The sequence below is a fragment of the Pseudonaja textilis genome, chromosome 3 (assembly GCF_049901715.1).
Source record: "Pseudonaja textilis isolate UNSWEBS1 chromosome 3, rPseTex1.2, whole genome shotgun sequence".
Taxonomy (NCBI): Eukaryota; Metazoa; Chordata; class Lepidosauria; order Squamata; family Elapidae; genus Pseudonaja; species Pseudonaja textilis.
Genome location: NC_141992.1, coordinates 1,486,404 through 1,504,070, shown reverse-complemented (window position 1 = coordinate 1,504,070; position 17,667 = coordinate 1,486,404). Strand labels below are relative to the sequence as shown.

The window sequence follows — 17,667 nt, the reverse complement described above, 5'->3', positions numbered from 1 at the left end:
GTTGCCTTCAGAAGTTGTGGGAGCTTCATCATTGGAAGCTTCCAAGAAGAGACTGGACTGCCATCTGTCTGAAATGGTGTAGGGTCTGCTTGGGCAGTGGGTTGGACTAGATGACCTATAAGATCCCTTCCAACTCTAATACAAATTAACCAATCTGTATCAGCGTAGCTGGTCTGGAGTCCGTAACTAAGAGTTGGGAAATAGGAAAGAGTTTCAGGCGTTGTGGTCATCCTGCCCAGATCCTCCCTTGATTTCTGTCGTGGGCAGAATGACCTCGTGGGGCATGGGAGGCGCCAGGACTGCCTTTCACCCCTCCAGCGCCTTTGATCCTGTTGGCTTCCATTGGATCATTGACCGTCTCAATGGGGACCTCGAGCGTCCTGGCAGAAGCCAGGTGAGAACCTGGGACTTCTCCAATCGTGAATTATCCTTTCTTAACTAGGATAATCTGGAGGTTCTGCATGGCCACTGCTTCCACCTCCTCCCAAATGGTGCAACTTAAGATCGCTGTTATTATTACGCTTGATTGCACAGTCAGCCAGCTGTTCAGACTGGATTTGTCATTTTTGTCCAAACATTGAAGACTTTGGAGAGACAGGTGTGGCTGTCTGACGGGGTTTTTTGTCCAAACATTGAGGACTTGGGACAGACAGGTGTGGCTCTCTGACGGGGTTACATGTAATATCACAGGATGTGAGCTGTTCCAGGTCAAGCTGCCTTTTGCAATTGACTGGTGTTGATTTGGACAATGTCGATGGTATTATTCTTATTGTGGTCGTTATTATGGTTCTATTACGGCGCCTATCGCTTTTGAGACTTCCTTTGTTTTCTTTGTTGTTCTGTTTCTATTTGTGGGTCTATTTTGTGATCTTCTCCAACTCTTTCCCTTCTACTCTGCAATTTCCAGGTCCTGCCACGTCCACTAGCCAGACATTTTGGTGTGGGTTTCTTATCAACAATTGTTACGTCTGGGGTGTTACGTGGCAGGTGCCTGTCTGAAGTCTTCATTTTTCAACAACTTTCTCTATTTTATAATCCCAGCAGTTCTCGCTTGCAGGCAAAGGGTATTTCTTGCAGATCTTCCAGTACACCATTGTTGCTACTTTGTCGTGCCACTGCTTGTGGTCAGTCTGGGTGATCTTCCTGCAACTGCTAACCAGGCTGTCCGTGTTCCTTCTCCTTCTTTGCAGAGACAGTATTTGCTCTCTGTTGCTGTCTTCTCAATTATGGTTTTGTATGCATTTGTTCTCAAGGCTTGGTATTATTATTATTATTATTATTATTATTATTATTATTATTATTATTATTATTATTATTATTATTATTATTTTGTCTTTAGAATAGAATAGGAATTCTTTATTGGCCAAGTGTGATTGGACACACAAGGAACTTGTCTTTGGTGCAAATGCTCTCAATGTACATAAAAGAAAAGATACATTTGTCAAGAGTCAAGAATCATCAGGTACAACATTTAGTAATAGTCATAGGGCACAATAAGCAATCAAACAGTCCATATAAATCGCAAGGATACAAGCCACAAAGTTACAGTCATACAGTCACAAGTGGGAGGGGAGGGGTGAAAAGGAGTGATGAGAAGATTAATAGTAATAGTAATGCAAATTTTGTAAATAGTTGGACAATGTGGAGGGAATTATTTGTTTAGCAGAGTGATGGCATTTGGGGAAAAAACCTGCCCTTGTGTCTAGTTGTTCTGGTGTGCAGGGCTCTATAGCCTCGTTTTGAGGGAAGGAGTTGAAACAGTTTGTGTCTGGGATGTGAGGGGCCTGTGGATATTTTCACAGCCCTCCATGGAAGGCAGGTCGGTAGTAATTGTTTTTTCTGCAGTCCTAATTACTCTCTGAAGTCCGTGTCTGTCCTGTTGGGTTGCAGAACCGAACCAGACAGTTATAGAGGTGCAGATGACAGACTCCATCATTCCTCTGTAGAACTGGATCAGCAGCTCCTTGGGCACTTTGAGCTTCCTGAGTTGGTGCAGAGAGAACATTCTTTGTTGGGCTTTTTTGATGACGTTTTTGATGTTAGGTGTCCATGTTAGGTCTTGTGATATGATGGAATCGAGACATTTGAAGGTGTGATACTGTGTTGTCTAGTATTGTAAGAGGTGGTAGCAGGGGAGGGTTTCTCCTGAAGTCTACCACCATTTCTACTTAGTCTTTATGGATACCAGGAGGAGAACTGTACTTTCTGGCCTTTTCTTTGATGTTTCCAATGGGAACACCTTGTTCTGTAGATGATGGAAAACATGCAATGAATCCAGGCCTCTTATCGCTGCTGGACATTTCCACCCTGTATAACCTCAGAAGGAATGTGGAGGAGGAGGAGGAGGAGGTGGAGGAGGAGGAGGAGGAGGAGGAGGAGGAGGAGGAGGAGGAGGAGGCTATTCCTGGATCTCCTCAAACATTCTTTCTCCCTCTCTTGGTCTCTCCTTCCTCCCTCTTGACCCAGGAATTATCACTGCTGGGTGGAATCTTGGATGACCCGTCCAGACCTTCCTAGCGGCTATGACGGCTGGCAAGCCTTGGACCCAACTCCACAGGAAAAGAGTGAAGGTAAGCAACGGAAAGATCGTGCTTCCAGGTCTCTCCTAAAGGCTAAGGGAGGATATGGCATGGACAGACTGTTACCTGCTCCCAAGTCCACATTTGTAAGTCCACACTTGGAATACTGCATTCAGCAATGACGTAAACAAAACAAGACATTGAGATTCTGGAAAGAGGGCAGAGAAGAGCAACCAGGATGATCAGGGGACCGGAGGCTCAAACATACAAAGAATGCTTTCAGGAATTGAGCATGTCTCGTTTAATGAAAAGAAAGAATAACGAAATAACAGAGTTGGAAGGGACCTTGTAGGTCATTTGTCCAAACCCCCACCCAAGCAGGAGACCCTACACCATTTGTGACAGAGGGCAGTCCAGTTTCTTCTTGACAGCCTCCAGGGATGAAGCTCCCACCACTTCCGAGGGCAACTTCTGTTCCACGGGTTGATTGTTCTCACTGTCAGAAAATTTCTCCTTATTTCCAAGTTGAATCTCTCCTTGATCAGTTTCCATCCATTATTCCTTGTCTGGCCTTCGAAAATAGCTTCACCCACCCGCCCCCCTCCTCTCTGGGGCAGCCCCTCAAATATTGGAAGGCTGCTATCCTGTCTCCCCTGGTCCTTCTCTTCACCAGACTAGCCAGGCCCGGTTCCTGCAACCGTTCATCGTATGTTTTAGTCTCCAGTCCCCTCATCATCCTGGTTGCTCTTCTCTGCACTTTTTCTAGAGCCTCAACATCTTTTTTATAGTGTGGTGACATGATAGCAGTGTTCCAATATCTCAAGGGATGCCACAAAGAAGAAGGGGTCCATCTGGACTTCCGGTTTGAGCTTCTTCGGCGACAGACCGAAGCCTCATCTCCGCGAAGCTTTGATTTGTGCTTGCCGCTGGAGTGCCCCGAACTTTATTTAAAAAAAGAAGAAGAAGAAGAAGAAGAAGAAGAAGAAGAAGAAGAAGAAGAAGAAGAAGAAGAAGAAGAAGAAGAAGAAGAAGAAGAAGAAGAAGAAGAAGAAGAAGAAGAAGAAGAAGAAGAAGAAGAAGAAGAAGAAGAAGAAGAAGAAGAAGAAGAAGAAGAAGAAGAAGAAGAAGAAGAAGAAGAAGAAGAAGAAGAAGAAGAAGAAGAAGAAGAAGAAGAAGAAGAAGAAGAAGAAGAAGAAGAAGAAGAAGAAGAAGAAGAAGAAGAAGAAGGGGTCCACCTATTCTCCAAAGCCCCTGAAGGCAGGGCAAGAAACAAGGGATGGAAACTGATCAAGCAGAGAAGCAACCTGGAATTAAGGAGAAACTTCCTAACAGTGAGGACAATTAACCAGTGGAACTGCTTGCTGTTAACTCATAAAATATTTCTACAGTCTTTTTAGAGTTGCCAAGAAAAAGGGAGGGAGGGGGGAGCAGTGCAGCAGCTTGGAAACTGAAAGTGCATTCCACGAATGTTTTCAAAGATAGTAACTAGGTGACTGAAGTTTCTGCTGTGCAAAATTCTAACTGGAGAGCATGATTGAGGATTCTGGACTATGGAGGTGTCCCATTGGAGAATATGAATTAGGATACACCCAGGGGGTAGAGGGGGAAACCAGGGTCAAAGGTGACAATGAATGATGTGTCCCAGAGACGGCTACACCCAGGCAGTTCCAGACATGTTAACTCCCAATAAATCCGTTTGAAGTTTTGGAAGTTTGGCTCGAGACTCCTGGTTTAATTGGGGGTAACGCCTGGAACCCTGACGCTTGCCTCCAGAAATTGTGGCTGCTCCATCACTGGAGGCTTTTAAGGAGAGACTGGGCGGCCATTTGTCCAGAATGGGGTAGGGTCTCCTGCTCCAGGAAGGGGTTGGAATAGCAGACCTCCAAGTTCCCTTTCAACTCTGTCGTACTATGTTCTATGCGCTCCTTTCTCAGGAGTCTACTGCTGCGGGCCAATTCCAGTGAAAGCTGTCAAGGATGGACAACTGGATTTCAAGTACGATGCGAAGTTTGTGTTTGCCGAGGTGAACGCCAGTGTTGCCTACCTGATGCTCCAGAGCGACATGTCCCGGAAGAAGACCCTGCACCCCAACCTGGTGGGCAAGAAGATCAGCACCAAGAGTGTGGGGAAGGACACCAAAGAGGACATCACGCACACCTACAAGCACCGCGAAGGTACTCGGAGGGGCCGTGGGGAAAATCGGGCGGGCACCCTTGAGCTCATCCCAGCAGGAAAGGCCACTGTAGCTGAGCCTGGAATTACGTCATAACTCACGCCGATCCTGAAGTGGGCTCCCCACGTCCACAGGAACGAATTTATGACTTTTGTAAGTCCGGGATTACCTGGATATAATTTTGAGCAAGGAAACATCAGCAAGACAACAACCTCTTTAGAAATCAGTTGGGTTTGGGCAGCGTTCCTCTGGCGCAGGTGGAGGGAGAGGAACTGCCCTCTGGCTACCCCGGGGGTGGGCTGCGACCGCTTCGCCCTGGTTCTGGGAAAGAAGTAGGTCATTTTAGGGTCGGTTCGACAAACGGGCAAATCCTAACCCTGGCTGGCCCTGCACGCCACGCCACGCCCTGCCCCATCCTTCCCAAGGGTCTCCATGCGGCCTGTTTTGGATTCCAGGTAAGTGCAGGGCCCACGGGAAGACCTCCAGAGGACCTCCGGAGCACAGGAGAGGCCATTTCTGCCCTCCTGGAGGCTTGAGGAAAGCCTCGGACCCCAGAGAAGGTGTAAATATCCCCCCTCTGTCGTAGCGCAGGAGTCCGATTAGGCCCCACCCACCATGGCCACGCCCACCCAGCAACCGAGCAGAGAACCAGTTGCTAAAAAATTTTTTGAAGCCCACCTGTGGCAGGATTCCAAAACTTTTACCAACTGGTTCAGTGGTGGGCGTGCTTTGTGCGTGTGCACACACTTTGCCTGTGCCAAACGCGCACTTTGCTCGGGGCAGAGGTGTTCCAACTCCCCTCCTGCGAGCCTGCACTCTCCCGGTCACTTCAGCAGCTGCCGCGCGGCACTCGGCCGTGCCGCGAAAAAGCAGCTACGCTTTGAAAAGCAGCAGATAAAGGTGAGCGGGGGAACCTGGGTGGGCAGGTGGGCCAAACACCAGAGTGGCGGAGAGAACTGGCTCGGTTTCCACTGCTCATCGCCGCTACCAGCCGAACCAGTAGCATCCCACCGCTGAAGCCCACCCCTGAGGAAACACCCCCAAAAAGGACATTTCCCAAGTTTCCTTGCTCCTCTTTTGGCTGCAGATTCGGAGGAGGAGAAGCATGAGAAGACCCAGACCCCGCAAGAGGAAGGTTTGTCCCTCAGGATCAAGGCTTCTGAGGGGATGAACAACGGGTGCGACTTCGACGTCTTTGTGGTCATCAACAACAACACCCCTGAGGAGCGGCTCTGCCGGCTGAGGATTTCGGCTGCGACGGCCAGCTACAATGGGGAATTGGGCCCCGAATGCGGCTACAAGGACCTGTTGAATGTCAACCTGCAGCCCAACGCAGGTAGCATGAGAAGGATCGTACTCTGGCTGGGGATGGCACAGGAATAAATCCAAATGAAATCCAGACAGCTTTTAGGAAAGGGGAAATATTTCTCCCCAGGGGTGGTATTTAAACCGGTTCGGACCAGTTCGAATGTACCGGTAGCGGAAAATTTGAGTGGCGAGCTAAAAAAACACCATCTCAGCTCACCAGCGCTGACACAGAGGGCGTTTTTTGAGCACTGCAAGCACCTGCGAACGGTGCATTAGGTGCACATGCAAAGGTGCTCTTTCATAGAACCAGTAGGAACAAAGTTTGAATCTCATTTATTTATTTATTCCCCAAAGCAAAGAGATTTGCCCGGCGGGTCAGCGAAAAAAAGAGAAGGAGGGGGTTACAGAGAGATGGTTGCATGGGGATCTTGTCCTTTGGGTGGGTCTTGAGGTGGAGTGGAATTGGGTACTTCACGGGCCGGTTCTGGGGTGACCCTTGAGGGCTGTGGAAGTAGGTACATGTCGAGCCAGAGAAGGGTTTAATTAAGTGAAGAGAAATGGATCCGGTCTCTTTGTTTCAACTGAGAGTATTATAATTATGTTTACTCTGTGTTAATTGACTTTCGTGTGTTTGCTTCTGTGGGTTTTTAATCCGAAATCAGGGTTTAGTTCTCATGTTTCAGTCAGTTTAAAGGATTTCGGAGGCTCTTAATCAGTAACACTGGGTGAGTTGACGCCAGGATTTCCACGTACAGCGTCTCTAACACAATTATATACATTCATACCCTCTTCCCACAGGAGGGACTCGAACAGGTGACAGTCGGGCTTGCTCGTCCATCATCCTCAGGATGGGGTGAGGTGGACAGGAGAGGCAAAGGAGAGAGATGTGGGTCAGGGTGTCCACGGGGCTGATGGCGAATTTGGCTCCGACGTCTGAGCGGGCTTCACTTTGTGTGCCAAATGGGTGGCGTGTTAGCACAGTTGTGAAGGCACCTGACAAGTAAGGGTCAAACCTTGGCCACTTTAAGACTTGTGGACTTCGACTCCCACCAATCCTCAGCCAGCAAAGCCTTCTGGAAATTCTCTGGCCTTTGGGGGACTTGGCTTGTTCTAGGTTGCTCGCAGTTTGTGTCCCTGGGTTCAGGGGTGGGTCCACTTGGGCCTGGTTCGAGCGAACCAGTTCACTCTGATTATCAAACTGTCGAGCCCACCTGCCTGCCAGGATCTAGTTGGTGCTTTCTATCCACATTTTCCAGCACAGTTAATTCACACAATACCACGGGTCATCTGTTTAACACACAGCCGAAGGTGAGCTTGAAAGCACTGCATGCGCGCAGAGCGCATGCTCACCGAACCAGTTGCAGTCTACTGGTTGGATCCCACCCTTGCCTGGGTTGTGCAGTTAAGCAGTTGTCATTGTGTCTTTGGAAACGGGTTTACAGAGGCACTGCAATAAGTCTTTTGTCTATGCCTGGACTTCTGCCTCGGGAAGTTGTTTCCCGCTGCAAAACTATTGCAGGGCCATCCCTTGGAGACTGAGAAAAAGACAGGATTGAGATGGGTGGGTGGAGTAATGGATTGGTCAGCATCAGCACCTGCCCCCACCCTTCCCAAAAAATGTAGAATTGCAGAATAGCAAGATTGGAAGGAACCTTGGAAGTCATCTAGTCCAACCCTCTTCCCAAGGCAGAATAGCCGACGCCCCATTCCAGACAAATGGCTGTCCAGTCTCTTCTTCCAAGTCTCCAGTGATGCAGGACCCACAGCTTCTAGTGGCAAGCAGTTCCACTGGTCAGCTGTCCTCCCTGTTGGGAAGTTTCTCCTTAATTTCAGGTTGCTTCGCTCCTGGATGAGTTTCCACCTGTTGCTTACCTTATTCTCGTGGGGGAATAGGTTAACCCCTTCCCTCTCCTTTGGGGCAGCCCCTCAAATATGGGAACGCTGCTATCATGTCCCCCAATTTTTAAGAAAATTTATATGGCTTCCCGAGTCACCCTGAGTGACTCCAGGCAGCTTACAAAGATAGAAACCAAATAGAAAAATAGAAATCATTAAACGTCGGCTGACAACAATCAGTCAGTCAAAAGAGCCACTTGATGGGCTCCAACCCATCCTGGCCCAATCAGGCCTTCCGGGCGTTGCAAAAGAGTGCCAACATGGGGCCCAAGCTTGCTCCCTTCCTCCCTTCCTTACTTCGACAGGATAACGCAGTTGTAAGGGACCTTGGAGGTCTTCTAGTCCAGCCTCCCGCTCAGGCAGGAGACGCTATTTCATCTCAGCTAAATGGCTGTCCAGCCTCTTCTTAAAAACCTCCAGTGTCGGAGTGTTCCCAACCTCTGAAGGCAAGTCGGTCCACTGGTTCCTTGTTCTCACGACCAAGAAATTCCTCCTGAGTTGCTTCTCCCCTTGTTCAGATTCTATCTGTTGCTTCTTGTCCTGCCTTCTTGGATGCTTTGGAGAATAGCTGGACCCCCTTCCTCCTCCTCCTCTCTGGGGCAGCCCCTCAACTATTGGAAGATGCTCTCCTGTCTCCCCTGGTCCTTCTCTTCTCCAGACTAGCCAGGCCCAGTTCCTCCAACCGTTCGTTGTGTGTTTTAGCCTCCAAGTCCCCTCATCCTCCTGGTTGCTCTTCTCTGCACTCTTTCCAGAGTCTCGACATTTTTTTTTTTACATCGTGGCGACTTTCATTTCTTTCTTTCGGAGGGAGGGAGGGAGGGAGAGAGACACACACACAGAGAGAGAAAGAGAGAGACAGAGACAGAGAGACAGAGGGGGGAGAGACAGAGAGAGAGGGAGAGGGAGGGAGGGAGGGAGAGGGAGGGGGAAGAGAGAGACAGAGACATAGAGACAGACGGGGAGAGGGAAAAGAGAGACAGACACAGAGAGAGAGAGAGAGACAGAGAGAGACAGAGAGGGGGAGAGAGGGGAGAGAAACAGAGAGAGAGACAGAGAGACAGATGGGGAGAGAGGGGAAAGAGAGAGAGAGAGAGAGACACACACACACAGACAGAGACAGAGAGGAGGAGTGTGGGAGAGCGACAGAGACAGAGAGACAGAGAGAGGCAGAGGGAGAGTGGGAGAGGGGAGAGAGAGATGGAGAGACAGAGACAGACATAGAGACAGGTGGAGAGGGAAAGAGAGACAGACAGACACAGAGAGAGGGGGGAAAGGGGGAGAGAAACAGAGAGAGACAGAGGCAGAGAGAGACAGAGAGACAGAGGGGGAGAGAGGGGAAAGAGAGAGACAGAGACAGGGAGACAGAGACAGACAGACAGACAGAGAGAGGCAGAGGGAGAGGGAGAGGGAGGGAGGGAGGGAGGGAGAGGGAGGGGGAAGAGAGAGACAGAGACATAGAGACAGACGGGGAGAGGGAAAAGAGAGACAGACAGAGAGAGAGAGACAGAGAGACAGAGAGAGACAGAGAGGGGGAGAGAGGGGGAGAGAGGGGAGAGAAACAGAGAGAGAGACAGAGAGACAGATGGGGAGAGAGGGGAAAGAGAGAGAGAGAGACACACACACACACACAGACAGAGACAGAGAGGAGGAGTGTGGGAGAGCGACAGAGACAGAGAGACAGAGAGAGGCAGAGGGAGAGTGGGAGAGGGGAGAGAGAGATGGAGAGACAGAGACAGACATAGAGACAGGTGGAGAGGGGAAAGAGAGACAGACAGACACAGAGAGAGGGGGGAAAGGGGGAGAGAAACAGAGAGAGACAGAGGCAGAGAGAGAGAGACAGACAGAGGGGGGAGAGAGGGGAAAGAGAGAGACAGAGACAGGGAGACAGAGACAGACAGACAGACAGAGAGAGGCAGAGGGAGAGCGGGGAGAGAGATGGAGAGACAGACAGACATAGAGACAGGTGGAGAGGGGAAAGAGAGACAGACAGACACACACAGAGAGAGAGACAGAGAGGGGGAGAGGGGGGAGAGAGACAGAGAGAGGCAGAGGCAGAGAGCAACAGAGACAGAGAGACAGAGGGGGGAGAGAGGGGAAAGAGAGAGAGACAGAGAGACAGAGAGACAGACAGAGAGAGAGAACAAGACAGAGAGATATGCACACAGAGAGAGACAGGGAGGGGAGAGGTATCTTCTCAGCTCTCCGTATTACAGGAATTTGTGCTCAGCTCCTGGGGAGCAACAGAGATGGAAGGACAGGCAATATACATCTTAGGAATAGAAGTCCTTCCTCTGGATAAAGCTTGCGGCTGAAGTCCAGATTCTGCAGAAAACTTTTGGAATCAAAAGCTGGATGAACCAAGAGAGAGGCTCTGGGCAAGGCTGATCCTCCTCTCTCTCTCTTTCTCTCTCTCTCTCTCTCTCTCTCTTTCTGTCTTTCTCTCCAGGAAAGTATGACGTGTTTTTTTCCATAGCTGGGAAGGGCTGCAACCCCCACTCCAAGGGGAGCTCAGATCTTCCTGCGTGCAGCTATTTTGGGATGTAGGTAGAGCAGGGAAACTGCTCTGACTTCAGATTGACCTCCACGAATTAAATGCATTGCATTTAAAACTCCTTTGCAGCTGCTTTGACGGAGCAAATGTCTTAAGAAGCTGTGAGGTGCAGGAAGAAACCCAAGGGGGGATTTTCTGGTGGAAATCCGTAGGATTTTGCCAGGGATTCCTGGACCTTCTTCCTCTCTACATCTTTCACAGTCCTTGGCTTCTCTTTTCATTATCTCAGTTGTATTAGGCAGCATCCAGAGTCAGTTTAGTGTCCGGCAGCAGCGGTGGGTTTCTACCTGGTCACACCGGTTCTATAGAACCGGTTGTTATGATTCTGCACAGTTCAGAGAGCCGGCAAATTGCACCACTGGCTGGCCTCACCCCGCCTACTCCTTACCTGGCATGCACACCATCCAACTTGCCTGCATTGTGCCTTCACCTAATTTTTGATAAGTTGCTATTTTTCCATTTTTTTTCCCGATCATCAGCTGTTCCAACGATCAGCTGTGCCGGGAGATTTAGATTAGCTAGACAGCAGGAAACCGTCAGATTTCTTGCTTTCTAACTAATCTAAAAGCAGAGCTGAACCTTCCTAGCTTCTATTTTTCAGCGCAGACTCAGGCAGCAGATAGCAGAAGGGTAGATCTCTGAGTGAATCTGTGATTCTGTGAGCAACTCAATCTGCCTGCCTGCTTTGCCTGATTTGGGGTGAAAGTTGCTCTTTTTTAAAAATAAAACAATAAATATTTACATAAATGTTTACAATATTTACATGCCCAGCCCATGCCCAGCCAGTCACATGACCACTAAGCCACACCCAGTCAGCAAGCCAAGCCCATTCAGTCATATGATCATCAATGCATGCACAGTTTTTCCAAACACCAGCTGAGACTGTATGGCACCAATCAGTTGAGAGGATAAAGAACAGAAAAGCGCAGGGGTGCGTGGAAGGACAGTTCGGGTGAACCGGGCCAAACCGGTAGCATTTTACCACAGCTGCAATTGTTAAGGGAATAATGAGGTATGTTAAGCAGATCTGGCTTCCCCATTGATTTTTGCTTTTGGCAAGATGGCTGGGGCGGTCGCAAACATGGCTCACGTCACCCTGGGATGCTACCACCACGATGGTGCATACACACTGCTTGTCAAGCGCCCAAGTTTTGAGCGTGTGACTATGGGGACGTTGCGATGGTTGTAAGTGCCAAGGGCCTGTCGTAATTCACTTTATTTTTTTAGTGCCATTGTAACTGTGAACGGATATTAAATGAATGGTTGTATGTTGTAAATTATCTGTACGTTGTTTTAAGAAATCAATTGTGGGAGCGCCTAGAGTCGCTTTATATGGGAGACATATAAATTTAATAATAAAACATAAAAGAGACACAGATCAAACCATCAAAAAATAATAATAGTATATAATCCCCAAAGTTCCCAAGTTTGAAGGTGCTGGCTGGGGAATTCTAGGAGTTGAGGTCCACAAGTCTTAAAGTTCCCAAGGTTGAAGGTGCTGGCTGAGTGTTCTGACCAAGGCTTATTAAGATACTAACAAACACACGTTAGTCCCCCAACCCTTTTTTCTTTATTTCAACGTCTGGGAATTTCAGACATTCACAGCCCGTAATGAGTCCCAAAATAGTTTGTAAAGAGTCTTGTGGAAGTCTGGCAAAGTCCTTCGGGATAACTCTGATCAGCACCCACCTTTATCTCCCTTGAAATGCTGCCAATACAAGGCCAAACGGAGCAAAAATTCAACATGGAGCTTCAGGTTTCAAACCAACCAGTATGAACAAAGTTGCTTCCTGCAAAGGCTCACGTCCCTTTGCTCCTCCTTGGTGTCTTATGGGAGGGGCAATCACCTCCCAGCCTTACTCCCAAATCGCCCCTTTTATCTCAACTGTTCTTGCCTTCTGGCAGCTTTGTGCACACGCGCACTGGGAACAGGCTCCCCTGGTTCCTCTGCCTTGCTGCTGCCAGACTCATCTGGCTCGAGAATCAGCACACAACTCCCAGATGGTCCTCGCCCCATTTCTGTATTGGATGCAGATCCATCGTCCCAATCCTCCCCAAATTCCAGGACTGGTCCCTGTTCCTCCCCACTGTCCGTCTGCTGCCGTCTCTGCAGGCTGCCGGCGGACCACAACACTGGGGAATTCTGGGAGTCAAAGTCCACAAGTCTTAAAGGTGCCTCTTCGGTCTAAATCAAGCAAACAACCTATCAATGAACTGTAACAACAATTCCATGAATATCCAACGTATCAAACCATAAAACAGCATGGAAAAAAAAACGTATCTCTATGAAGCCCCAACGACACGCAACGTTTTCCCAGCGTCAAAGCCGAGCCGGATTCTGACGATTCTCCCTCCATGTCTTCCTCTGCAGAAAAGTCGGTGCCCTTGCGCATCCTCTACGAGAAATACGCTGGCTGCCTCACTGCGGACAACATGATCAAAGTCACGGCGGTCCTGCAGCAGGCAGAGAATCAGAAGATCCTGCTCCAGGTGCGGGACTTCCACGTCAAGAACCCCGACATCAAAATCCGGGTGAGACACTTTGGGGAGGACCTGGCAAGGAAGGAGGGTCCCTTCCACGAGGAGAAGATGGGGGGTCAGGGACTTCAGGCAGAGGGGGGCAGGGGCTGCAATAACCATTGGGAAGGCTCGGAGCTCACATCCATCCATCCATCCATCTCTATCCATCCATCTATCATCTATTATGTATCTATCTATTCATCCTAATCTATCTATCATTTATCTATTCAGATCTACCATATATCTATCATCTATTATCTATCCATCCATCCATCCATCATTTATCTATCCATCTATCTATCATCTATCAATCATCCATCTATCCATCTACTATCTATGTATCCATCCATCTATCATCTATCCATCTATCCATCTATCCATCTATCTATCCATCTATCATCTATCCATCTATCCATCTATCATCTATTGATTTAACCATCTATCTATCCATCTATCTATCATCTATCCATCTATCCATCTATCTATCCATCTATCATCTATCGATTTAACCATCTATCTATCCATCTATCATCTATCTATCATCTATCATCTATCATCTATCCATCTATCCATCTATTGATTTAACCATCTATCTATCCATCTATCATCTATCAATCATCCATCTATCCATCTACCATCTATCCATCTATCTATCCATCTATCATCTATCCATCTATCAATCATCTATCAATCATCCATCCATCTATCTATCCATCCATCTATTATCTATCTATCCATCTGTTATCTATCTATCTATCTATCTATCTATCTATCTATCCATCTGTTATCTATCTATCTATCTATCTATCTATCTATCTATCTATCTATCTATCCCTCCATCCATCATCAATCTATATTTATCCATCACCTATCCATCTATCCATCCATCTATCTATCTGTCTCTATCATCTATTCATCCATCTATCCATCCATGTATGAAAAACGGTCATAAGTCACTTTTTTCAGTGCCGTTGTAGCTTTGAGTAGTCACTAAACAAACCGTTCTAAGTTGGGGACTGCATGGACCTTATTCTACTTCTCCCTTTCCTTACACTTTTCCCTTCCCTTCTCCCTCCCTTATTATCTTTTGTATATTTGTATTTTATATTATAAATTGATAAAATAATATTAAGCTGTCTCGCTTAGCAACAGAAAATCTGGGGCTCCAATGTGGTCATAAGTCAAGGAGTCCCTGCCAGAATTCGAACTGAGGGCGCTGCTTTTCCTCTTTCCGACCTGCAGGTGTTGGGCGAGCCGATGCAGAAGCGCAAACTGGTGGCCGAGCTGACCCTGACCAACCCCCTCCCCACCCCGCTGACCGGCTGCATCTTCATGATGGAGGGGGCCGGACTGACTGAGGGACAGAAGGTCCAGGCGCTGTAAGTGGGACCTCTCAGAATGACGTTCAGATGGCCGTCTGGCCTGGGTGGGTTTTGTTGGGGGTCCTGCTCGAAGCTGGGGCTGGACTGGATGACCTCATGGGAACCTGTCCAGATTTAAAAATCAAGTCATAAAATCAAATGTGACTGGATTCACAAATGGCCTCCTTTAGCCATAGAAATTCTGTCCATCCATCCATCCATCTTCATCTCTATGGTATCTATCTATCTATCTATCTATCTATCTATCTATCTATCTATCTATCTATCTATCTATCTATCTATCTATCTATCTATCTTCATGTCTACAATATCTATCTATCTATCATCTATCTATCTATCTTCATGTCTACAATATCTATCTATCTATCATCTATCTATCTATCTATCTATCTATCTATCTTCATGTCTACGATATCTACCTATCTATCAATCTATCTATCTATCTATCTATCTTCATGTCTACAAAATCTACCTACCTACCTACCTACCTATCTATCTATCTATCTATCTATCTATCTATCTATCTATCTATCTATCTATCTATCTATCTATCTATCTATCTATCTTCATGTCTACGATATCTACCTATCTATCAATCTATCATCTATCTATCTATCTTCATGTCTACAATATCTATCTATCTATCTATCTATCTATCTATCTATCTATCTATCTATCTATCTATCTATCTATCTATCTATCCATCTATCTATCTTCATGTCTACAAAATCTACCTACCTACCTACCTACCTATCTATCTATCTATCTATCTATCTATCTATCTATCTATCTATCTATCTATCTATCTATCTTCATGTCTACGATATCTACCTATCTATCAATCTATCTATCTATCTTCATGTCTACAATATCTATCTATCTATCTATCTATCTATCTATCTATCTATCTATCTATCTATCTTCATGTCTACAAAATCTTATCATCTATCTATCATCTATCTATCTGTCTGTCTGTCTGTTTGCCTGTTTGTCTATCTATCTCTCCTCCCTCCCTCCCTCCCTCCCTCTCTCTCCCTCCCTCCTCCATCCATCCATCCATCCATCCATCCCTCTCTCCCTCCCTCCATCCATCCATCCATCCCTCTCTCCCTCCCTCCCTCCCTCCATCCCTCCCTCCATCCCTCCCTCCCTCCCTCCCTCCCTCCATCCATCCCTCTCTCCCTCCCTCCATCCATCCATCCATCCATCCATCCTCTCCTCCCTCCATCCATCCCTCCCTCCCTCCATCCATCCCTCCCTCCCTCCCTCCATCCCTCCCTCCCTCCATCCATCCATCCCTCTCTCCCTCCATCCCTCCATCCATCCATCCATCCATCCCTCCCTCCCTCCCTCCCTCCCTCCCTCCCTCCATCCATCCATCTTCATCTCTACCGTATCTATCGAACTGCCTCTTCAGCAGGAATCCCTGTCCCACTTTAGACCCAGGATTCTCCCGTCTCTTCTGAAAGGCCTTCCGGTCTTAGATCATTCCCAACTTCGGGAGGTCAGCCGTTCCCCGGGCGGATTGTCCTCACGGCCAGGAAATGTCTCTTTTTCCCCCTCCTGCTCCAGAGATACGCCCGTCGAACCTGGGGAGGAAGCGAAAGCGAGGATCGATTTCGTACCCCAACAATCCGGCCTGCGGAAGCTGGTGGTGGATTTCGAAAGCGACCAACTGAAAGGGGTGAAGGGCTACCGGAATGTCATCATCGCCCCCCTGCGCAAATAAAACCAGAATCATCGCCTACCCCCCCCCCGATTGAAAAAGCCAACGACTCCAGGAGACCCTCCCAGATACCGGGGGGGGGGGCAGGGGTCTCTTTCTATCTGCACCTGTAGCTACACCCCCCCCCCAGATGCTTCTATGCTTCTGCCACAACCCCCCAGAGACCGGCCCTGGGACGCTGCCCTGCCTCATAGCTGGTTGGGGGGCACCCCGAACGCCCAAGAGTTGACGCGTTGCCATTGGGGAGGGGTTGCGAGTCCTCTACTCCGGAGGTGCGCATGGGAGGACCGCCCCTTCCGGGTGTTGGCCGCCATTTCTGGTCACCTGGGATTGCCGGGAGGCGAGGTCAGGTTGAAGGGGAGGGATTATCTTAGGGCAGGGGAGGGTCCCACCTTGGCAACTTTAAGACTTATGGACCTCAAGACTAGTGAACTTCAACTCCCAGAATTCCCCAGCCAGCAAAGCTGGCTGGGGAATTCTGGGAGTTGAAGTTCACAGGGTTGAAAGATGCCAAGGTTGGACGCTACCGATCAGAAGGTTCTTCTCCGACTGCCCTTCCAATTGTTGGTAGCCTTTGAAAGCCTCCGGAGAAGGACCCAGAGACCGCCCCTAGGAGAAGACCCCTAGGAGAAGACCTCCCCTAGGAGAAGACCCTCGGCTTCCCCCATCCTCATGTCCCACCAGAGGTCAGAAGCATCCAAGAATGAAAAGATCTCCCCCGGCATGGCAACTCCTGGAAAGAGGAGTGAGGTCAGTTGGGGAGAACCATCAGTCTGGTCCATTCAACCTTGCCATCTCCCTCTTCCTTTATTCCCCACCAGCAAGCTTTGGCTACGATGGCACACTCCTGGCATGAAAGAAGTCCATCATCGCTTGTATGACTACACAACCCCTAAGGCACTCCAATGGCTTATCGTTGAGAGGTCTCTCCTTTTCTCAGAGCAGGAAACTCCTGGGTTTGCCTGCTGGCCCATCGATGGATGTTTCCGTCAGGACATGATGGCTCATCTCTGGTGGCCCTGAAGTACACTTCTGGCACCACTTCTTTGACCAAGAAGTACCAGCCTTTGGAGCTTCTGGCCAACCATGTTCCCCAAAGCAACCTGGTTTCTCCACCTCAGCCACTTGAAGATGGGTGGACTTCAACTCCCAGCATTCCACAGCCAGCAGAATTCTGGGAGTTGAAGTCCACGCCCATCTTCAAGGGACCAAGTTTGACAAATGCTGAGTTAGATCTCAAGAATGTTGTTTTACATGACTTCCACCCCCCTACTTGGAAGAAGAAGAAGGGGAAATTCTTGATTTTTTGAGGGGGGATAGTTGTGTATCTCTTGGGGTGTATGTGGGGGTAGGTAGGTGTTTGGGTCCTTCAACCCAAATGTTTTGGCTTCCTTATCAAGGAAGGTGCTTGGCACCATTCAGCAACACTCCCAGAGATGGGCAAGACAAGCACAAATGATGAGTGGGTGGGTGGATGAAGGAACAGACAGAGATGGTCAGGGATGGGTGGCCAACTAAGAAAAACCAGTTGAGAAGATCCAGACCAGCCTTTTCCCAGCTCTGGTGGTCTACAGGATGAGTACAAGAGGTCA

At 48.4% G+C, this 17,667-nt stretch overlaps 1 protein-coding gene across 1 annotated transcript in view; it reads left to right on the top strand.

Moving 5' to 3' along the window:
- The window catches only part of TGM2 (transglutaminase 2), a 71,745-nt gene extending 55,651 nt beyond the window's left edge, over positions 1 to 16,094 (top strand). Inside the window, exons 9-14 of the mRNA XM_087928685.1 lie at positions 2,467 to 2,570; positions 4,454 to 4,693; positions 5,780 to 6,028; positions 12,819 to 12,979; positions 14,210 to 14,346; positions 15,922 to 16,094. Of these exons, the coding sequence (XP_087784811.1) occupies positions 2,467 to 2,570; positions 4,454 to 4,693; positions 5,780 to 6,028; positions 12,819 to 12,979; positions 14,210 to 14,346; positions 15,922 to 16,078 (1,048 nt within the window). The 3' untranslated portion in view covers positions 16,079 to 16,094. The remainder of the gene's footprint in view (positions 1 to 2,466; positions 2,571 to 4,453; positions 4,694 to 5,779; positions 6,029 to 12,818; positions 12,980 to 14,209; positions 14,347 to 15,921) is intronic.
- Positions 16,095 to 17,667: the final 1,573 nt, after the last annotated feature.